The sequence below is a fragment of the Tachyglossus aculeatus genome, chromosome 7 (assembly GCF_015852505.1).
Source record: "Tachyglossus aculeatus isolate mTacAcu1 chromosome 7, mTacAcu1.pri, whole genome shotgun sequence".
In the NCBI taxonomy this organism is placed as follows: domain Eukaryota; kingdom Metazoa; phylum Chordata; class Mammalia; order Monotremata; family Tachyglossidae; genus Tachyglossus; species Tachyglossus aculeatus.
In genome coordinates, this window is record NC_052072.1 from 49938094 (window position 1) to 49962271 (window position 24178).

Consider the following 24178-nt stretch of genomic DNA (forward strand, 5'->3'; position numbering starts at 1 on the left):
AACATATTTGCAAAGAATAGGATCTGTAGGATCAGCTGGGAACAGGGCTCAGCTTCAGAAGGCCCACAGTGGTGGAAAATCAATCTTTTTCCCAAAGTTTCTGGGTAGCAAAATACACTGAGAGAGAGCCGCTTCCATCTTCTCTGCCCACATCATACCAAAGATTTTTTTTTCTAAGGGGAGATTAGAGCACGCACATAAACACACACAAAAAAAAGAAATATAGCCCACAGGCCAGAAACTGCCCTTCTGGTCATTTGATTGGACTGTCGCTCCATTAAACAAAACCAGAAAAATCCTGGTTCAGGTTTTTGCCTCCAAATTTTAATGCCTAAGGCACACCCTGAGAATAGGGGTGTAATCCCCACTCCATCCATCCTTGGGGCTTAATTTGACATAGGTGCAGCTGGGTTTACAAGGGTAGCACATTGTATTCCCCCAGCCTCATCACGTGTTCTCCCTGACTCCTTTTCCTGCTCAGGAGCGATATCCTAAGGCAGTGGTGGTTGGGATTTGGACTCTCACTACCTAGGAACACCATCCTCCCCACCTCAAATCCATCCTAACTCCAAATCAGCCAAGATTTTGCCATATGTGTCAGACCCTCAGAGTTACTCTGTCCTGCCTGAGCTAATTACTGAGGAGAGAACAGTGGACAGAGAATAAGATGAAAGACCAGTGAACGAATGAGCTCAGTTGGATCACAATTCCCAAGGAGGCAAAAGAGAAAACAGCTCCAGCCGCAACAAACCTTAAGTACAACACATAAGGACGACTTCTTTGTGTGCCCAGTGTAGCCAGGACTGTGGATCCCACATTGAGAGAAGCAAGAGTGGCCGAGTGAATAGAGCATGGGTCTGGGAGTGAGAAGGAACTGGTTCTAATCCCGGCTTTGCCACTTGTCTGCTGTGTGATCTTGGGCAAGTCACTTTACTTCTCTGTTCCTGGATTACCTCATTTGTAAAATGGGGATTCAATACCTCTTCCAGCTCCTACTTAGATTGTGAGCCCTGTGTGGAACGGAGTCTGTGCCTGACCTGATTAACTTGTATCTTCCCAAGCACTTAGAATATTGCTTGGCACATTGTAAGTGCTTAACAAATATTACAATCATCATCATCATCATCGTCTTTAAGCCACATGTACTCGTACATGAACTTCAGCCCTTAGAACAGTCCTTGACACAAAGTAAGCACTTCAGCGGATGCCACAATTATTCCTTATTATTAATTAGAATATAATAATGTATAGTGACTAACAGTAACTCCCAACCCCATCTACAAAACGAGGCCCAGGACGGAATGTACATTCTCAGTCCGGGGATGCTATGGTTACAAATTTAAAAAGTCAAAAAAACTATCATTTTAAACCTAGATTTTCAGTGAAATCTGCATTTCCATTGTTAAAGAATTTGGTCTTATTGCTTAAATACTGCAGTAGAGGTCAGAACCTCTAATTTCCAGTTCCAGCACTGATGTTCAATGCCTCTGAGGTCTGAGGCTCAGAGTTACTCAATTTCTCTGTTGGGCTCAGTTTCCTAACTGAAGTAAATTATTCCTAATCATAAGCAGTTAAAATAAATCTTTATCACATATTCATTCATGAAATTCTGCTAAAAACGGAATCATGAAAAACCAAGAGCTGCTATCGCATTACCTTATGTGGATGTGCAAATGAACAAATGGAACGGGGAAATACTTATCATACCCAAATATTCCCATTTAAATCCATTCTCACTTAAAGTTAAAATGCGCTGAATGGAGCCAGAGTGTCAAAGGGATAGGGATTTTAATGGTTACCTTTCTTACACCTCGTGTCCTGTTCCAGATAAAATCATACCACTCTCGGGTGTTTCCTTCCATTTTGTTCATCACATGGGTAATTAAGTAATCCATTGTCATGCTCAGGACACTTGAGGGTCGAAGGTCATGAGGCAGTGGCTCTTCCTGATCGGCTGATGATCTGCTATATTCTTTAATCGCTGCTGTGTGGTCTACCTGAGGGAATATAGACAAAATGACAATCCCCGACAAGAAAAGAAATCTGAAATTGTAAACCCCATGGGTTTTTCATCTTATTTGGCCTTAGTTTGATGAAAATCATCTTGTAAAACCCTTCCAAATTTTCTCTCCTGTAGTTTTATCACATTTGTCCACATTCTTGTTAACAAGAAATCATTTTACAATTTTACGAGTGCCAGTCTCCCTACAGACTTTAGCTGGTGCAATAACATTCCTAATCCTCAGATTGCTCCACCTCCTTCTATGCCCCCTCCTCACCAACTTTATAATGGCTGAGAAAAGCTGGATCTGGGGTGTCCGACTGGAGCCGAGAATTGCACTGCTCAATAAATACGAGTGAATGAATGAATGAATGCTCTATGCTACCCCAAACTTCCCCTCCTCCCTCCTGCCAACCTCTTCCTAAACAGGACCATGGGCTGTCCGTTTGAGTGCAAACCTGCAGCCAGTGGCTATTTCAGGGGAGACATTCTGGATACTCAATCAATCAAGGCATAATGAAAAGGTTATCTTGGAAGGAAAAGAGGGTGAGCTGAGATGAAATGGGAGAAGAGGGTTGTTAAATAAAAGGGAGAGAGCTGATGGAGTACCTTCGAGCTAATGGTCAAGAGTTTCTGCTTAAACCATCAAGGACTGGATAACCATTGAAAGTTTCTGAAGAGTGCAGAGACCTTTGCAGAATGGCATTCTAGATGAATGATTGGGGCAGCAGAGTGAACTATATGGCCTGAGTCAGGGAGATCTTTGAAAAGGCTGAAAAAGTAGTCCAGCCGGGATGTGCCCAGTGTCTGGTCTGTGATGGTGGTGGCTTGGGTGAAGAGGAAGGGGAAGATCTGGGAAACACTGTGGAGGAAAAACTGCTTGGATTTGTCAACAGACAAAGGTGAAGGTTGAGAAGGAGTGAGGAATCAAGGATAATACCAACGCTAGGGCATGGAGGACAACGGTGTTGTGGACTGGGAAGTGTGGATTTGGGAGGGAATACGAGGAGTTCGGTTTTAGATATTTTGAGCTTAAGTGGCTAGTGGGATAACCGTGTGAAGATGTCCTAGAGGCAAGAAGAAATTCATGATTGCAGAAGAGGAGAGAGATGAGGAGTAAAGGGACAGATTTAAGAGTTGCCCACATAGAGGGTGTAGCATAAGTCCTTTGCAAGGGAATGAGTTTAAAGGGAAAGGAATTGGGAGACCAAAAAAGAGCTTGAGGAACACCCACAATTAGGTTTGAGAGGTGGAAAGGGTGTCAGGGAAAGAGACTGTTAAGGAGTGATCAGAGACATACGAGAACTCAAAAAGAACCGTGTCAGTAAAAACCAGACTGGCTACATAAAAATCGTGCACTTCAGACAGACTGTATGATAATGGGTGTGTTAGAAAATACAATCAGGGAAAAACAAATCAGCAAAATAATCAGCAGTGATGATACCTTGTCTGTTCCAGGAAGCAATTCAAAAATACTGAGTTGTTTTCTGCTTTCTCTCAAGTAGCGTTCTTTTTCAGGACACATATCCGGACATGTCCCAACAATGGGTTTTGCTTTATCCAAATCAGTTCTTTTTACTTGAACTACAAAAAAAAAAACAAGAGTCTTTGTTCCTGTAAACAGAAGGGTTTCTGGACTGGGACATTTGCTGCCACATAATGGTCATACTGAGCTCCAAAGAAAAGGGGCTTTCAAGGAGTGGAGCTTCTGGAGAGAAGATCAGAAATAAGCTAGGGAGAAGTAAAAGGCTGCTAGAAAGAGATGGAGAGAGCCATAAACACAGAAAGATGGGCATGGAAAACAGAAGGAGAAGGTCGGGTAAGCCCGAGGCAGGTCACGGTGCAGGCACTCAAAGCAGCAAGGCAGGCAAAGAAGGAAGATAGACGTCAAAAAGGGTGAGACCGACAAGAAGAGCAGAAAGGCAAACCCAGAGTGGAACTTTTCCGCTAATCCCGGCTCCGCCACTTGTCTGATGTGTAACCTTCACTTCTCTGTCCCTCGGTTCTCTCATCTGTACAATGGGGATTAAGACCGTGGAGCCCCTTGTGGGATATGGACTTTTTCCAACCTGATTATCTTGTATCAACCCCAGCGCTTAGTACAGTGCCTGGCACATAGTAATACCACTGATTAAAAAAAATTTAATTTAAAAACAAACTTTTCACCCTCCACCTCCCTTTTTTGCCCACTGCTTGACTTTTTCATCCTCTTCATCTTTTTCATCTTCTCCTTCTCCCTGAATTTTGCTTCCCTCGTACGGGTTACAGGTGCTTGGAGTGGCTTATTCTGGCTTTGCAAGTCTGGAATAGCAAAGACGAGAGCTGTACACAATGACCGACCGTGGCTGCTTCCTCATTCTTAATGCCCAGAGGAGAGGATGACATGAATTTTGAGCTTTAAAAGAGGGCCTAAGGGAAGAGCCTTCTGTGTCTGTTTATTGTTATACTGTACTCTCTCAGTGCTTAGTACAGTGCTCTGCACACAGTAAGCACTCAATTACTACGATTGAATGAATAAATGAATGGGTGTCGCACTGAAGAGACAGACGGTGAAGGAACTTAGAGATACATAGTCACAGAGAGAAAAAAAATAGGGTGGAGAACTGGGAGAGGGGTCACAGAGAAAGGAGAAGATGATCAGAACGATCAGGAGGGGAGTCTCCAGGAAATGAGGGGGAATAATGAGAATAATAAAAAGACCCAAGCATTCACTGCCCCTGATATACACAGGCCCAGATATTCACAGGGACAGTTACATAAATAGGTATATATGCACACATGGGAGCTTGTCTGCTAATGGCGTTGTATCATACTTTCCCAAGCACGGTGCTCTGCACATAGCAAACTCTCAATACCACTGATTGATTAACATACAGGCAGACACAGACACACACACACACATTCACAATTATAAACATACAGACACACAACAAATATCAACTGCTCTACTTTAGAAGGCCCCGCTTCCACTCAGTGGAGTGCAGCAGCTGTTACAGTGAGATCTAGAGGATGATGGCAACCCCTTTCATGTCAGAACTGGCCCTCTGGAGGCAAGGAGACAGGCCACCTGCCTTCACCCCATCAGTAAGGGCTCTGGATAAAAGAGTTAGGGTCACATTTTGACGGTGGCAAAACAGGGAATTAAAGACATGGGCCCAGTGAATTGGAGGTGGCCTGAATGGGCATTTCTGAGACTGTGAGCCCACTGTTGGTTAGGGACTGTCTCTATATGTTGCCAACTTGTACTTCCCAAGCGCTTAGTACAGTGCTCTGCACACAGTGAGCGCTCAATAAATACGATTGATTGATTGATTGGTAAGGAACCAAGGAGAGTAGTCAAGGCCGCTGAGAGAGGGCCAGCATGCAGCTCAGCCAGCCGATAAACCTGACCCAGGAGAGTAGGAGGAAGAATGTATATATTTGTATATATCTGTACATATTTATTACTTTATTTATTTTACTTGTACGTATTTGCTACTCTATTTTATTAATGACGTGCATATAGCTATCATTCTATTGATTCTGGTGGTTTTGACACCTGTCTACTTGTTTTGTTTTGTCGTCTGTCTCCCCCTTCTAGGCTGTGAGCCCATTGTTGGGTAGGGACCGTCTCTGTAGGGTGCCGACTCGTACTCCCCAAGCGCTTAGCACAGTGCTCTGCACACAGTAAGCGCTCAATAAATACGATTGAAGGAATGAATGAAAAGAATGACCATCAATTTAGGGACAATGACCAGCCCAGGACCAGAGCCACCCACGAGTGGTCGGCTCCCATTACAAAGGTCAACAACCATTCATTCATTCATTCAACAGTATTTATTGAGAGCTTACTGTGCGCAGAGCACTGTACTCAGCACTTGGGAGAGTGCGCTATTACAATAAACAGACATATTCCCTGCCCATGATGAGCTTACAGTCTAGATGGGGGTCAGTCTAGAGAACTTCTAGCAACATCAGCAGCTGCAAGATGGCTCTTCTTCCTACACAAAGACTGCAGTGTTTCTGGGAAATGATATGATCTCATCTGAGGGTATAACTGGAGGCCAGAACTCTCTGTGCTGCGCAGGCCAATCTGGGAATTGAGCTGCACTTTTCAGTGACTTTGTCCGTATCGCCTGCTTGCAAGTGGATTTGTCCATTGAGGATTCAGGCAGTATCTGGGTTTGAGTGGAATCTTGAGCCTTGTGTGGTGAGAAACCTCTGCAAAGATGAGCCAACCTTAACTGCCAAACAAGTGCAGCACCGGGGTTGCACCAGTTTTTGAAGTAAAAATAGAATGAAGGATGTACTTTAGTTACCGCAGAGAACAAATTGCATGCTAACTCTTAAATATATGTTTATACATGTGTGTTTGTGTGTATAAGCAAATAGAAACACCCTATAATTTCTATAGTAGAGCTATATCCCCAGAGCCTGGCTCCTTATTAAAACACTTGCTCCCTCCCTACTTCTTTCTCTACCATCTTCAACTATTCACCCTCCAATGGCTTCTTTTCCACTGCTTTCAACATGCCCATGTCTCCCCATACTAAAAAAAACCCCTTGACCTCACAACTCCCTCCAGTTATCGCCCCATCTCCATCCTACCATTTCTCTCTAAACTCCTTGAGCGAGTTGTCTACCCCCGCTGCCTCAAGTTCCTCTCCTCCAATTTTCTCCTCGACCCCCTCCAATCTGGCTTCCATCTCCTTCATACCACAGAAACTACCCTCTCAAAAGTCACAAATCATCTCTTTCTTGCCAAATCTACTGACTTCTACTCCATCCTAATCCTCGTCACCCTCTCACCTGCCCTTGGCTCTGTGGACCATCTGCTTCTCCTGGAAACATTCTCCGACCTCGGCTTCACTGATGCTGTCCTCTCCCGGTTCTCCTCCTATCTCTCTGGCCGTCACTCTCTGTCTGTTTCGTGGGCTCCTTCTCTGCTTCCCACCCGCTAACTCTGGGTATCCCTCAAGCTTCAGTTCTGGGTCCGCTTCTATTTTTCATCTACACCCACTCCCTTGGAGAACCCATTCACTCACGTAGCTTCAACTACCACATCAATGCTGATGATTCCCAAAGCTACATCTCCAGCTCTGATCGCTCTTCCTCTCTGCAGTTTCTCATGTTCTTCTGCCTTCAAGACATCTCTACTTAGATGTCCTTCCATCACCTCAAATGTAACACATCAAAAACAGAACTCATCTTCCCACCCAAACCCTGGCCTTCCCCTGACTTTCCCATCCCTGTAGAAAGCACCACCATCCTTCCTGTCTCACAAGCCTGTAACCTTGGTGTTACGTATTCAATCTATCACTAAACCCTGCCAGTTCAATCTTCACAACATTGCTAAAATCTGCCCTTTCCTCTCCACTCAAACTGCTACTGTGTTAATCCAAGCACTTAACCTATCCCACCTCGATTACTGTATGAGCCTCCTGCTGACCTCCCCGCCTCCTGTCTCTCCCCACTCCAGTCTCTACTTCACTCTGCTGCCTGGAACCTTTTTTCTCCAAAGCTTTGAGTCCAAACTTTGTTTTCCCACTCCTCAAGAACCTCCGGTGGTTGCCCATCCACTTCCACATCAAACAGAAACTCCTTACTATTGGCTTTAAAGCACTCAATCACCTTGCCTCCTCCTACCTCACCTTCTTACTCTCCTACGACAACCCAGCCTGCTCATTTGGCTCCTCTATTGCTAACCTACTTCTGTACCTCGATTCATCGATCTCGTCGCCATCCTCTCACCCATGTCCTGCCTCTGGCGTAGAACACCCTCCCTCTTCATATCCGACAATTACTCTCCCCCCTCTCAAAGCCTTATTGAAAGCAGATCTCCTTCAAGGGACCTTCCCTAAGACCTCTTTTCCTTTCCTTTCACTCCCTTCTGCATCACCCTGACTTGCTCCCTTTATTCGCCAGCCCCCTCCATGCCCTACAGCACTTATTCATTCATTCAATCGTACTTATTGAGCGCTTACTGTGTGCAGAGCACTGTACTAAGCACTTGGGAAGTACAAGTTGGCAACATATAGAGACGGTCCCTACCCAACAGCGGGCTCACAGTCTACAAGACTTATGTACATATAGTTTTTTTGTATCTTAATGTCAGTCTCCCCGCTCTAGACTGTAAGCTCTTTGTGGGCAGGGAATGTGTCTGTTTTATTGTTATATTATACTCTCCCAAGTTCTTAGTAAAGTGCTCTGCGCATAGTAAGCACTCAGTAAATATGATTGAAAGACCGCAATACATAAAATCCCGAGCTATGTCATGCACTAACTATTGAAGAAGAGAAGGAATGATTATGGCAGTTTGTTCAGTCAATTGTATTTATTGAGCGCTTACTGTGTGCAGAGCACTGTACTAAATTCTTAAGCACTTACTATGTGCCAAGCCTGAACTAAGCACTGGGGTAGAGACAAGACAATCAGGCTGGGCACAGCCCTGTCCCACCTCTAAGTAGGACAGATAGTGAAGTAGGGAGGGATCTATAAGCTACTTTTAATAGTAATCTGACATTAAATCCAATCGCTGCCAAGAAAACAGTTCCCTCTCTAGCGCTTGCTTCCCTTGTCCCTACCCAGACGTTTTCCAGTAACTTGCAGGCCGGGTTCTCCGCTTCAGCCGGGATTCAAGAAGAAGGAAGCACAGGATGGTGGAACTGGGATGAAGGAAGAGCTCTTCTCTGCCACCCGGATTCTGTCCGCCCTTCAATCCAACTGAAAGAAACCTGGTTGAACCCCCTCCCCATTTCCCTGCTTCCTATTCATTAATTGCTTTCAGTGGAGAGGGTCTGCTGTCTGTTATCACAGCTTTTAGCTTCTAAACAGCTGACAGTGCTCCTGGCTTAAGGGGAGGACCTCTTCTCTCTGGTGACAAAGATGCAGCCGCAAACTGACATACAACAGCAGGAGGAAACAGCAAGACCAAGTCAAACCAAACTAACTTAGCTGCCATTTGGGGGAAGGACACAGGGTCAGAAGACAGGCACCTGGATGATCTCCCTATCCTCTATTTCTGCTGGGGTAAGCAGTGATAACAGCTTGAGTAGGGCCACCTGTGCCCCTTGTTAAAAAAAAAAAGGATAGGTGGGTAGGAGTAATCAATCGATCGTATTTGTTGAGCACTTACTGTGTGCAGAGCACTGTACTGAACATTTGGAAGAGTACAATATAACAGTAAGCAGACACATTTTGGCAAGGGGATTGGAAGGCTGGTGGAGGGCTCTGTGTTTGGGGAGCAGCAAGGCGTAATGGTTGGAGCACAGGCCTGGAAATCAGAAGGATCTGGGTTCTAATCCCAGCTCTACCACTTGTCTGCTGTGTGACCTTAGACAAGGTACTTAACTTCTCTGTGCCTCACTGCCCACATCTTTAAAACGGGGATGAAAACTGTGAGCCCTGTGTGGGACAGGGACTGATTCCAACCCAATTACCTTGTATCTACCCCAGCGCTTAGAACGGTGTCTGGGACATAGTAAGCACTTAACAATTACTATAAATGGGGAAGCAGCATGGCTTAGTGGAAAGAGCACGGGTTTGGGAGTCAGAGGACACTAGTTCTAATCCTGGCTCAACCACTTGTCTGCTGTGTGACCTTGGGCAAGCCACTTCACTTCTCTTGCCTCAGTTACCTCAGCAGCGTGGCTCAGTGGAAAGAGCATGGGCTTTGGAGTCAGAGGTCATGGGTTCAAATTCCGACTTTGCCAATTGCCAGCTTAACTTGTCACTGAACTTCTCTGTGCCTCAGTTACCTCATTGGTAAAATGGGGATTGACTGTGAGCCCTCCATGGGACAACCTGATAACCTTGTAACCTTCCCAGCGCTTAGAACAGTGCTTGGCACATAGTAAGCGCTTAATAAATGCCATTATTATTATTATTATTATCTGTAAAATGGGGATTAAAACTGTGAACCCCATATGGGACAACCTGATTATCTTCTATCTAACCCAGTGCTTAGAACTGTGCTCGGCACATAGTAAGTGCTTAACAAATACCACAATTATTATTATTATTACACAAAGATCAAGAAAGTCCCTAGGAGAAGCAGAGGGGAAAGAATGAGGGGAAGGGGATAGTAAGGAGTGATTTATCATGATCTGCCTGTAAGGCCTCGGTAGCCATGCTGGGGCTGGCTAAGGAATGGGAAACTAACAAATTACATTTAAGTCTATGGGAAAACATTTCCCAAAATAGGATGGGTCACAAAATCCCTATATTTTAAAGTAACATTTTTGTGTAAGAATCCTGGACTTTGCCTTCATTCACAGTATAGTAAAATTAAAAGTCAAATAAAGGAATACCCTCAGCTCTTCTATGGTACTGAGCATGTCTCTTTGAATAATCCCAGAAGGCTAGACTGTGAGCCCACTGTTGGGTAGGGACCGTCTCTATATGTTGCCAACTTGTACTTCCCAAGCGCTTAGTACGGTGCTCTGCACACAGTAAGTGCTCAATAAATATGAATGAATGAATGAATGAAATGCAACATTATAGAAATCACACCTTGACTGATGCTACTTGCATGTGCACAACCATTTCTTCCAGCAACACATTCTGTCGGGCAGACACGCATTGTAGGGACAATGCTACCTAATTTTTCCACTGCAACCTGACCAGAATTTGTAATGAAAAATACGTTGTAGGGGAACTGACTGCATACACAAAAGACAACACTATAAAACTACGAGGCACTAAGTAGGTGGTTAGGATTTAAAATTTAGAAATGAAGTCCATAGGCCACTTGATACAATTCAATTTCTGATTTTTCTTTCTTACTGTGTACCAACAGACCTGATGCAGATGACGCCATACCTAGTCGGATGATTTTATCCCTTTGATTGAGGAGTCTATATTTTTCTTCAGAAGTCCTTGCAGTTATGCTCATCAAACCGCTGACACCAGATGCTGCTGATCTCACCCTTTCTGAGTTCTTCATTTGCTCATCACAACTAAATGGATCTGCCTCTTGGTTTAGTCCCTTTGGAAGTTCGAGTTTTGTAAGTGAAAGGCTGAAAATGTATAAATAGAGATAGTGGATTTAACAATAATGAGGGAAGAGCAGGCATTCAATTAATACTATCGACTGATATAAGAAAACTAGGTCTTCACGTGCCTGAAATTGAGAGAAGCAGCATGACCTAATGGAAAGAGCCCGAGGCTGGGAGTCGGAGGACCTGGATTCTAATCCCAGCTCTGCCACATGTCTGCTGAGAGACCTTGGGCAAGTTGCTTAACGTCTCTGTGCCTCAGTGACCTCATCTGTAAAATCGGGATGAAGACTGTGAACTCCAACTGGGACGTGAACTGTGCCCAACCTATTTAGCGTGAATCTACCTCAGCGCTTGTGGGCAGGGACTGTGTCGGTTATATTATTATACTACTCACTCTCAAGCGCCTAGTGCAGTACTCTGCCTGCAGTAAGTGCTCAATAACTATCACTGACTGACTGACTACAGTGCCCAGTATTAAGAATTTGACCACAGCAAAGAAATGACATTTTGGTTGGCATGAACCTCAGCTAGTTCCCCTAAGTACTTAAATTGGTGAGGAAGTGCTAAAGTGGCCTTTGGAAGTATTTAAGCAGGGAAGACTTGAAATTAATTGGAAAAGGCCTCCAGGAGAAGATGTAATTTAAGAAGACTTCCGAAGAAGAGGCGAGGAGGAGACACCAGATTTAAAAGAGGAGGGAATTCCAGGCAGGGGATAGATCCTTAGGCTGCAGGAAAAGTTAAAGAAATAGAAAGACACTCATTGAAAATGTGATAATTTAATTTAGGATAAGGGTTTAATTCTCATTCTCTTTTTAAATCAATCTAATATATCTATGGAGTGCAGAGCAGTGTTTTAAGCACTTGGGAAAGAACAATAGAGTGAGAAGACATGAACTAACTTCAAGGAACTTGAAATCTGGTGAGTTGTAATGATCAACCTTTATTGAACAATTCATTCAATCAATGAGCACTTTCTGTGTGCACGGCACTGTACTAAATCAATCAATCAATCAATCAATCAATCGTATTTATTGAGCGCTTACTATGTGCAGAGCACTGTACTAAGCGCTTGGGAAGTACAAATTGGCATCACATAGAGACAGTCCCTACCCAACAGTGGGCTCACAGTCTAAAAGGGGGAGACAGAGAACAGAACCAAACATACCAACAAAATAAAATAAGTAGGATAGAAATGTACAAGTAAAATAAATAAATAAATAGATAAATAGAGTAATAAATATGTACAACCATATATACATATATACAGGTGCTGTGGGGAAGGGAAGGAGGTAAGACGGGGGGATGGAGAGGGGGACGAGGGGGAGAGGAAAGAAGGGGCTCAGTCTGGGAAGGCCTCCTGGAGGAGGTGAGCTCTCAGCAGGGCCTTGAAGGGAGGAAGAGAGCTAGCTTGGCGGATGGGCAGAGGGAGGGCATTCCAGGCCCGGGGGATGACGTGGGCCGGGGGTCGATGGCGGGACAGGCGAGAGCGAGGTACAGTGAGGAGATTAGTGGTGGAGGAGCGGAGGGTGCGGGCTGGGCTGGAGAAGGAGAGAAGGGAGGTGAGGTAGGAGGGGGCGAGGTGATGGACAGCCTTGAAGCCCAGGGTGAGGAGTTTCTGCCTGATGCGCAGATTCATCGGTAGCCATTGGAGGTTTTTGAGGAGGGGAGTAATATGTCCAGAGCGTTTCTGGACAAAGATAATCCGGGCAGCAGCATGAAGTATGGATTGAAGTGGAGAGAGACACGAGGATGGGAGATCAGAGAGAAGGCTGGTGCAGTAGTCCAGACGGGATAGGATGAGAGCTTGAATTAGCAGGGTAGCGGTTTGGATGGAGAGGAAAGGGCGGATCTTGGCAATGTTGCGGAGCTGAGACCGGCAGGTTTTGGTGACGGCTTGGATGTGAGGGGTGAATGAGAGAGCGGAGTCGAGGATGACACCAAGGTTGCGGGCTTGTGAGACGGGAACGATGGTAGTGCCGTCAACAGAGATGGGAAAGTCAGGGAGAGGACAAGGTTTGGGAGGGAAGACAAGGAGCTCAGTCTTCGACATGTTGAGCTTTAGGTGGCGGGCGGACATCCAGATGGAGATGTCCTGAAGGCAGGAGGAGATGCGAGCCTGGAGGGAGGGGGAGAGAGCAGGGGCAGAGATGGAGATCTGGGTGTCATCAGCGTAGAGATGATAGTTGAAGCCGTGGGAGCGAATGAGGTCACCAAGGGAGTGAGTGTATATTGAGAACAGAAGGGGACCAAGCACTGAACCTTGGGGAACCCCCACAGTAAGAGGATGGGAGGGGGAGGAGGAGCCTGCAAAAGAGACTGAGAAAGAACGACCGGAGAGATAAGAGGAGAACCAGGAGAGGACGGAGTCTGTGAAGCCAAGGTCAGATAACGTGTGGAGGAGAAGGGGGTGGTCCACAGTGTCAAAGGCAGCTGAGAGGTCGAGGAGGATTAGGACAGAGTATGAGCCGTTGGATTTGGCAAGCAGGAGGTCATTGGTGACCTTTGAGAGCGCAGTTTCTGTGGAATGAAGGGGACGGAAGCCAGACTGGAGGGGGTTGAGGAGAGAGTTGTTGTTGAGGAATTCTAGGCAGCGCGTGTAGACGACTCGTTCAAGGAGTTTGGAAAGGAATGGTAGGAGGGATATGGGACGATAACTAGAAGGTGAGGTGGGGTCAAGAGAGGGTTTTTTTAGGATGGGAGAGACATGGGCATGTTTGAAGGCAGAGGGGAAGGAACCAGTGGAGAGTGAGTGGTTGAAGATGGAAGTTAAGGAGGGGAGAAGGGACGGAGCGAGAGATTTCATAAGATGAGAAGGAATGGGGTCAGAAGCACAGGTGGCCAGAGTAGCACTTGAGAGGAGGGAGGAGAGCTCCTCTGAGGACACTGCTGGGAAGGATGGGAGAGTAGCAGAGAGGGTTGAGAGCCGGGGGGTTGGAGAAGTGGGGGGAGTGACTTTGGGGAGCTCGGACCTGATGGTTTTAATTTTATTAATGAAGTAGGTGGCCAGATCGTTGAGGGTGAGGGAAGGAGGAGGGGGAGGAACCGGGGGCCTGAGAAGGGAGTCAAGTGTACGGAAGAGCTGACGGGGATGATGGGCATGGGTGTCAATAAGGGAGGAGAAATAGTTTGGTCTGGCAGAGGAGAGGGCAGAGTTAAGGCAGGAAAGCATAAACATGAAGTGTATGAGGTTGGCATGGTGTTTAGACTTTTGCCAGCAGCGTTCAGCTGCTTGAGCGTAAGAGCGAAGGAGGCTGACAGTGGCAGTGATCCAGGGCCGTGGGTTAGTGGTGTGAGAGCGGCGAAGGGAAAGGGGAGCGAGCGAGTCTAGCTGAGTAGAAAGGGTAGAGTTGAGAGCAGTAATCTGATCATCAAGACTGGGTAGAGAGGAGAGGGCGGCGAGGTGGGGTGTGAGGCGCTCCGAAAGATGGGTGGGGTCCAGAGAGCGGAGATCTCTGTGAGGGAGTAATACGGATTTACAGGGGAAAGGAGTGTGAGTGAGGAGGCAGGTGAGAAGATTATGATCAGAGAGAGGGATCACAGAGTTGGTGAGGGTGGACACAGTGCAGCGGTAGGAGATGATGAGGTCGAGGGTATGACCAAGTTGGTGAGTGGGTGAGGTGGGGTGGAGGAAGAGGTTGGCAGCGTCAAGGAGAGATAGAAGGCGGGCGGCAGAGGAGTCGTTAGGGATATCCATGTGGATATTGAAGTCTCCGAGGATCAGAGTGGGCATGGAGAAGGAGAGAAGGAATGTGAGGAAGGGGTCAAAGTCGTTAAAGAAGTTGGAAGTGGGGCCCGGAGGGCGGTAGATGACGGCTACAAGAATCTGGAGGGGGTGGTAGAGGCGAATAATGTGGGCTTCAAAGGAAGGGAAGGAAAGGGAAGGGGGAGGAGGGATAGTGCGAAAGCGACATTGGGGGGCGAGAAGGAAACCGACACCTCCTCCTTTTCCGGTGAGTCTGGGGGAGTGGGAGAAGAAGAGGCCTGCACTGCAGAGAGCAGCAGAAGAGACCGTGTCGTCCGGCGACAGCCATGTTTCAGTTAGGGCGAGGAGGAGTAGAGAACTGGAAAGGAAAAGGTCCAGGATGAAAGGGATCTTACTTAAAACGGAGCGGGGGTTCCAGAGGCCACACTTGGCATCAGCTGTCGAGGGTGGGGAGGGAGGGGGAAGGGTGCGAGGGGTGGGGAGGGTTTGGATTGGGATGAGTTGGCGGGGGCCTGGGCGCGGAGAGTGGGAAGGGGGGTGGCGATGGGAAAGGAGAACTGGGATGGGGTGGGGACGGGGAGAAGGGGAGGAGGGGGGCCGGGAGGGAGAAGCGGAGGACCTGCGCTGGTACAGAGGAATCCTTGGTAGGGGTTGAGGGGGAGCGGTCTTGGTGGGTGAGAGGGAGGGAAACAGCTGGGTGGGAGAGGGGAAGGGGAAGGTGAGGAATGGGAATGGCAGTTGGGAGCCAGGGAACTGAAAGTTCATAGTGAGGTCAGCAGGGCGAGTGACAGTACCGCGGGGGGTTAACAATTGAGATGCAGAAGCAATAAAACAGTAGCAATGATAAAAGTAGGCGATGGCATCACAGGGTGTAGTTGAGCAATCAATATGCTATGGCAATAATAGAATTGGCAGACAATGATGCCACAGAGAGCAGATACAAACTATTAAGAGCTGGAGTAGGGTGGGCCAGTTAAGGGGGGTCAGGGAGCAGAGATACCTGGGGAGGGGAGCGAACAGTCAACTAGCATGGGAGGGCTGAGGAGGTGTGAATGAGGTTGTCGTTAATGTAACATGTAACATGGTGCTAACATGGTGCTAACGAGGTGCTAACAAGGGCTTTTTACCTGGGGGCGGGCGGGGGGAGAGTCAGTCAGGACCGGACCGGGAAGGTGGGGGGGGATGAGGGGCACTTTACTTTACTTTACTTTACTAAACTCTCAGAAGGGTACTATCCATGCCCTCAAGAGCTCTGTTTTATCAAATCACAATAAAGAAGGAACATGTATAATGAGACTATAAAATTCAGTAAATTCAAGGGAGATTAAAGAATAAGAAATAGAATAAGAAAAATCAATGAAGATGAGTGTTTGCCAACCCAATATAGTGATAACAGTATTTGTCACTTTGCCCTTTTCATGCTTTGTGAAAATGATAATTACTTGCCTCAGAAGTATTGAGACAAATCTCTCAATGGTAAAAGGCCTTTCAAAAATACTGTACATAGTAAAGTCACAGAGTTATGTCTAGCCATTTGTTAAATAATTTGCAGAATACAACCCACTGGCTTATGAGGTGACCTTGGGCAAATCACTTAACTTCACTGTGCCTCGGTTACCTCCTCTGTAAAATGGGGATATGACACTTACTCTTTATACCACTTATATTGTTTATCCCGTGTGGTACAGGAAGTGTGTCTGATCTAATTGTCTGTAGCTACTCAAGTGCTTATCCAGTGCTTTCCACAGAGTTGGAGCTCTAAAAATTCCACAATTCTCATTATTTTTGAAACTATTAATTGCATCCATTTCTTAAAAATAATTGCAAAAGATTGACCTTATCAAAATATTTAAACTGAGCGGCTTCTGAAATAAGCAACCTACCTCTTGCTAGGCAGTTTATCATCTCCAAAAGACTTTACTAAAGGCTTTTGAAGAGGAAAATTCTGATGGTTTTCCTCTTCACTTTTATTTTTTTTTCTTATTTTTTTTCCTTTGGTTAAATATTCTTCCTTTCCAATTCCTGAAATAAATGGAATAAAATACATTTCAAAGTTGCCTTTCTCCAGTATGCTTTCTTCAGCTTCCTTTATGTAACGTAACCCGAAGATCACAAAGTAATGAAACCACAGAAAATTAGAAGCCCTGGTCATTAATAAAATATTTTCAGCTGAAACACATCTCAGTTCTTCTTCGAAGATTTAAGACTGAAGGAAATCAAGCATTCTATAATCAGTTACTCTTAGTTCTTGATCTGCATGTCCCCTGAAAAGTTTATGGGTTCCTTGTGAATGGGAAATGGGGACTAAAGAAGAAGGAAAGAAAAGTTGGAGCTAAAGGAGAGGTCTGTAGAGGAAAAATCTAAAACTTATTTTCCCCTCTTCTGCTTGCTCTGAAATCCCAGGAAAAATGAAATGGAGGGCGATTCTGGACTACGGATGTGTCTAAAAGGAACATTTGAAGGGTGGAGGAGATCTGGCAGGTAAAATACCTCCCAGGCTAGGCTGATTTAATTTATTTCCATAGAACTGAAGAAAATAGAACAGAGGGAAGGATTAAGAGGCATGAGAGATACAGACAGGAGCAGCCACAAAAAATCTTGGAATGGCATTAAGCTCAGAAAACTATTACTCAATTTATTCCCCCAGTAATGTGGACAATATCTGTACAGCAGCAGCATGGCTTAGTGGAAAGGGTGTGGGCTTGGAAATTAGAGTTCACGGGGTCTAATCCCAGCTCCACCACTTATCAGCTGTGTGGCTTTGGGCAAGTCACTTAACTTCTCTGTGCCTCGATGACCTCATCTGTAAAATGGGGATTAAGACTGTGAGCCCCAGGTAGCACACCCTGATTTCCTTGTATCTACTCCAGTGCTTAGAACAGTGCTCGGCACACAATAAGCGCTTAACAAATACCATCATTATTATTACTATAGGTGCACTGACTTGTGCATATAGGCCTACAAGGAGAAAGTACCTTGCTTTAAAGTGGCTATGAGAGAAATAGAGGGTCTTGTTAAGGAATAGCCAAAAGGAGATAGTGACTGGAGGCAAATATAAGTGCATTTATTCATGTTACGCAAGCCTATGAGCAAACAGTACCTTGCTTCAAGTAGGTAAGAGAGAAATAGTGGGGCATTTTTGTATTTATGGTATCTGTTAAACACTGACTATGTGCCAGGCACCATATTAAGCGCTGGAGTAGATACAAGCTAATCAGGTTGGAGACAGTCCCTGTCCCACTTGGGGCTCACAGTCTCTATCCCCATTTTACAGATGAGGTAACTGAGGCACAGAGAAGTTGTGACTTGCCCAAGATCCCACAGCAGATGATCGGTGGAGCCAGGATTAGAGCTCGGGTTCTTCTAAGTCCCAGGCCCGCGCTCTCTCCATTAGACCATGCTGCTTCTCTGCATGTTAAGGAATAGACAAAAGAGAAAGGAGCTAGCGACCCTGTGTTACACTCTCAGTCTCCCTCACAAACATACACGCTTGCTCAAACAACCAAACTCAGACCCTCCGTCAGCCACACAAACACATGCATGCATACACTCTAACACAAACACATACCTTTAGCACGAAAATTCAGAAACACACACATATTCCTATATTCCATTCATACGTAAACACAGATAGAGACGGGTTTGATCCCGTGCAAAGCGGCAGAGAAATGAAAAAGTAAGTGAAGCTTCAGTGAGGGGCAGCCTCCACTGCCTACCTCTGCTTCCTCTGTGCCACGAGTTCTGGGCAGTAAGTGGTGGCCCCCAGGGAAGTAATAATCATAATGATAGCATTTATTAAACGCTTACTATGTGCAAAGCACTGTTCTAAGCGCTGGGGAGGTTACAAGGTGATCGGGTTGTCCCCCGGGGGGCTCACAATCTTAATCCCCATTTTACAGATGAGGGAACTGAGGCCCAGAGAAGTTAAGTGACTTGCCCAAAGTCACACAGCTGACAGTTGGCAGAGCGGGGATTTGAACCCATGACCTCTGTCTCCAAAGCCCATGCTCTTTCCACTGAGTCACGCTGCTTCTCAGTAGCAATTGCAGTTTACCTTCTGCTGCTGCTTTGGTTCTGGTCCACTCTTCATTTACAGGTGCCTGTGAATGTGACTTTATGTGCTAGAATGTGTGCCCTCCCTGCCATTAAACATCCCCCAACCCCCTCCTCTAGACTATAAGCCCATTGTAGGCATTCCTTCAATCCTACTTAGTGAGCACTTACTGTGTGCGGAGCACTGTACTAAGTGCTTGGGAGAGTCCGCTACAACAATAAACAGACACGTTCCCTGCCCAACACAAGCTTATAGTCTAGAGTGGGGAAAGACAGACAGCAATATAAGTAAATAAATTACAGATATGTACGTAAGTGTTGTGGGGCTGGGAGGTGGTGGAGAGTAAAGGGAGCAAGACTGGGAGATGGCAGAAGGGAGTGGGAGAAGAGGAAAGGGGAGGCTTAGTCTGGGAAGGCCTCTTGGACGAGAAGGGCCTTCAATGAGGCGGGGGGAGTAATTGTCGGATTTGAGAAGGGAGGGCATTCCATACCAGAGGCAGGATGTGGGCCAGGGATCGGCGGTGAGATAGGCGAGATCGAGGCATAGTGAGAAGATTAGCACTAGAGGAGCGAAGTGTGCAGGCTGCATTGTAGAAAGAGAGTAGTGGAGAACGTATCTGACATTCTGTTAGAGTGTACTGTCCCAAGCACTTAGTACAAAGCTTTGCACGCAGAAGCACTCAATAAATGCAACTGACAGAATGACTAATCTGAGTACTCAGAGACACTGCCAATACAGCATTTTTAGATATGGCTAGTCTTACATGCAAATGTATACACACTCAACATTTATTTTTCTTGTCTCCTTTTAGCCTGTAAATTTCTCAGGGAGTAGGGAATTACCTTCCCTTAATCAATCAATAGTTTTTATTGAGCACTGATTGTGTGAGGAGCACTGTACTACTCACTTGGGAGAAAACAATAGAGTTGAGAGACATAGTCCTTACCCACAAGGGGCTCACAGCCTAGAGGGGGAGTCAGACATTAAAACGGATTTTGGATAAGGGAATGGGAGAATATAGTGATATATATGGAAGTGCTGAGCGTCAGGTGAATATCAGGTGCTTAAGAGGTACAGATACAAGTGCCTAGGAATTGCAGGGTAAATAGGAGAAATAGTGGTACTGGAGGAAGCTCAGATGCAAGTTCTGATTGATTTAATACCAGTGATTTATTTAATCACTGAGAAGCAGTGTGGCCTAATGGATAGAGCATGGGCCTGGCAATGAGAAAGACCTTAGTTCTCCTCCCAGCTCCACCACTTGTCTGCTGTTTGACTCTGGGCAAATCACTTCAATTCTCTGGGCCTCAGTTACCTCATCTGTAAGTGGGGTTAGGACTGTGAGCCCTATGTGGGACATGTACTGTGTCCAACCCGATTAGCTTAGTAGAGTTCCTGGGACATAGTATGTGCATAACAAATACCGTTAAAAGTCATGTAAGAATGAAAGAAAGAAAAGGGTTGTTAGTAAAGTCAATGAGAACTCTCAGAAAAGGTCATGGAATGTCCTACTCACTGACATGGAAGAAAAAAGTTCAAGTTTTCATAGGTTATAGAAGTCTCCACTAACACGTGTAAATACCCATCAAATCTCACTTACTTGATTTTTGGTTGTGCCAAAACATGATGATGTTCCTATGTAATCTTTTGCCCTTTTCCTTTGCCAGGGCAGCCCCAGCAGAAACCTGGAAAAGTACATATATGATGATTTCTTACTGTAATCATCGAAACAGCAGAAACCCAGAAAAATCAAACAATCAATGGAATTTTTTGAGATCATACTGTGTGCACTGCATTGTACTAAGTACTTGGGCGAGTACAAGACAATTGAATTGGTAGACATGATCCCTACCGTCAAGAAGGTTATAATCTAGAGTGGAGAAGAGGCATTGAACTTAATTACAGATAGTGGAAATGGAAGCATACAAGGTTAGGTACGTAAGTGCTTTGGGGCTGGGTTAAATATCAGGATGTTAAGCGGTATAATACCGAATGTGAAGATGATGCAGGGGGGAGGGCAAATAAGGTGGGCTAATGAGGAGTTTGTCAGGGGAGGCGTTTTGGAGGAGATAGGATTTTAGAAGGCTTTGATGATGGGGAGCTTGGTGGCCTGACTGATACAAATGAGGAGGGGAGTTCCAAGCCAGAGGATGGACATGAGCAAGGTGTCAATGGAAAGACAGGTGAGCTTTTGATGCAGTGAAAAGTGCAGCATTAGAAGAGTGAAGTGTGTCGGCTGGGTTGTAGTAGGAGATCAACAAGGTGAGGAAGAAGATGGAGAGCTGATTGAGTGCCTTAAAGCTGATGTTAGAAAGTCGCCGTTTGATGCAAATGGATAGGCATCCTCTGGAGGGTTTGAGGAATGAGGAAATTTAGACTCACTGTTTTTTAGAAAAACAATCTGGGCTGCAGAGTGAAGTGTGAACTATAGAGAGGAGAAATAGGAGGCTGGGTGGTCAGCAAAGAGGCTGATGCAGCAGTCGAGGCAGGACAGAATAAGTGTGTGGATCAGTGCGGTAGCAGTTTGGATGGAGAGGAAGGTGGGGGGAATGTAGAGATATTGAGAAGTTGGATCCAACAGAAGTTGGAGACAGACTGAATAAGTTGGTTGAATGAGAAATGCCAAGGTTACAGGCTTGGGAGACAGGGAGGATGATGTGAGCCCACTGTTGGGTAGGGACTGTCTCTATATGTTGCCAACTTGTACTTCCCAAGTGCTTAGTACAGTGCTCTGCACACAGTAAGCGCTCAATAAATACAATTGATTGATTGGTATTCTCTACAGTTAGGGGAAATTCAAGGTGGGGATACCGGGTTTAGGCTCGGAAGATGAACGGTTCTGTTATGGGCATGTTAAGTTCAAGATGTCGGTGGGACATCCAAGTAAAGATGTCCTGAAGGCAGGAGGAAATGTGAGACTGCGTAGGAAGAGAGAGGTCAGGATTGGAGAGGTGGATTTGGAGACCATCGACTCAGAGATGGTAGCTGAAGCCATGGGAGCAAATGAGTACTCCAAACCAGAAAGAGATAGTTCCTAACAACTTAATTTCTAAAAGAGTATAGAGCTGTGCTGCTCCTCATGAAAATGAAACCACTTGATTTTGTCATTTTAATGTTTTTTTTAAATGACATTATATATTAGACCCTAATAAATTTTAAAAGTAAACAACAACCTAAGCAAAGTTTGACATTTTTATAGTAATTTGGAATGGTAGTAGAATATTTTATTTCTAGTGAAGTGGTAAAAGACACAAACCTTAATATTCAGTATCTCTGATGTGAAAAAATATACATTTTAGTGGCTAATATTACAACTAAGCATTTATTGAGTGATTACAGTGTCCTGAGGGCTACACAGATTTAATTTAATTAGTTTAATTAATTTAATTTTTCCATTTCAGCTACACTTTTCATGATCTGCACATTTTTCAGTTTACCATTCTGAATACTTACATGATCACCAAAGTAGATAACTGCCATGTATTTGTTGCGCTTGATATGGACCGCCTGCACCTTTCCAAATTGACTAAAATACTTTTTCAGAACAACCTTGTTATTAAGGTGATAAGGAATATGTTTACACTGAATTGCAGTGCGGCCATTCGGCAACAAACAGTCCGATTTCCCACTGTTTTGATTCTGATGAGGAAAAAGGCTGGTTGTGTCTGGGAGGAAAAAAAAAATGGACAGTTTATCAAATCAGTAAATCAATTCGGAAGATTTTCCATTAGAAGCAAATGTTGCACCTGTAAAACTGGAAATTCCAAAACAAGTAGAAAAACTGGGAAAATACAGATGGTGAAGAAGTAAAATTTAACACCGGGAGTTTATATTTGCAAAATCAAATCAATTCTAGTATTTTATAAGCTTCAATTCTGTGCAGAGTACTACATTAAGGGCTTGGCAGATTACAAGAGAATTAGTAGCCTTGGTCCCTGCTTTCAAGGTATTTATAATGCAAGACCTGCAATTTCAGATCACCCAGTCCTCTCTGCATCAAGTAAGGAACTCCTGACCATTGACTTCAAGACACTTAATCAACTCTCTTCCCACTATTTATCCTCATCCCTGTCCCACTACACTCTAATGCAGACTCTTTGCGCCACTCAATCCAACTTGCTCTTAGTGCCTCGTTCTCATCTCTCTCACCGCCAACCTCATGCTCATTTTCTTCTCTCTCCACTGGTCTCTCCACCTTCCAAACCATTTTAATATATCATTTCAACTTGGATTTGCTCAGTAAATCAATATTATTTACTGAGCACATATTCTGGGCAGGATACTGGATTAAGAAGCACTTGGGAGAGTAAAATGGAGTAAGTATATATCATCCCTGCCCTCAGTATAAATTTCAGATAGGGAAAGCAAACAAGTATACATATAATAATAATAATAATAATGATGATGGCATTTGTTAAGTGCTTACTATGTGCAAAGCACTGTTCTAAGCGTTTGGGAGGATACAAGGTGATCAGGTTGTCCCACGTGGGGCTCACAGTCTTCATCCCCATTTTACAGATGAGGTAACAGAGGCACAGAGAAGGTAAGTGACTTGCCCAAAGTCACACAGCTGACAAGTGGTGGAGCTGGGATTTTAACCCATGACCTCTGGCTCCCAAGTCTGGGCTCTTTCCACTGAGCCACGCTGCTACCCAAGTGCTGTGGAGATGGAGCATTGGGTACTTAATAGAGTGGGGAAATGATTAATCTAACAGTGGTATTTATTGAATATTTACTGTGTGCAGAGAACTGTACTAAGCACTGCCCTTCCCATCTCTGAAACTCATAACCTTGGCATTATACTTGACTTCTCCTTCTCGTTCAACCCCTACATTCAGTCTGTCACTAAATCTTGCTGATTTTTCCTCCATATTTCCAGGATTCACTTTTTTTTCTCTATCCAAATGATCCCCACGTTAGTCCAAACATTTGTCACATGCCAACTTGACTACTGTAGAAACTCCTCAAAGATCACCTTGCCTCCAGTCCATACTTCACTTTGCAGCTGAATCATTTTTCTAAAATGTCATTCTGTACACACCTCCCTTCTCCTTAAAAATTGTTGTTGGCTACCCATTCCTCTTCATATCAAGCAGAAACACCTGGCCATAGGCTTTAAGGCACTTTGTCCACTCCCTCCCTCCTATTTATCCAGTCTCACCTTTCAGTACACACCAGCTAGCCCTCTTCCTTCCTCTAAATTATCCTGCTCACTGTACTCTGTCCTCTTCTTTCCTGCCTCAACATTTTGTTCTCATCCATCACCAAGCATGGAACTCTCCACTTTGAATTCACCAGACCGCAACTCTCCCCATCTACAAAGTCCTTCTGAAGTCATATCTCTTCCAGGAAGCCTTCACCAATTAATGTATCTTTCCCCTATGTTATATCCCTATGCACTTGTGTACTTACAAATACCCTGCAGAATTTCTGTACATACT

The 24178-nt window shown here is 45.0% G+C and overlaps 1 protein-coding gene across 1 annotated transcript in view; it reads right to left on the reverse strand.

The window, feature by feature from the left end:
* Positions 1-24178, reverse strand: part of LOC119930634 (germinal-center associated nuclear protein-like) — a 68622-nt gene that overhangs the window by 39097 nt on the left and 5347 nt on the right. The window contains exons 5-10 of the mRNA XM_038749173.1: positions 22191-22402; positions 20338-20422; positions 16567-16705; positions 10802-10998; positions 3447-3586; positions 1800-1997 (exon numbers count right to left, since the gene is read on the reverse strand). Coding sequence (XP_038605101.1) covers positions 1800-1997; positions 3447-3586; positions 10802-10998; positions 16567-16705; positions 20338-20422; positions 22191-22402 — 971 coding nt within the window. The remainder of the gene's footprint in view (positions 1-1799; positions 1998-3446; positions 3587-10801; positions 10999-16566; positions 16706-20337; positions 20423-22190; positions 22403-24178) is intronic.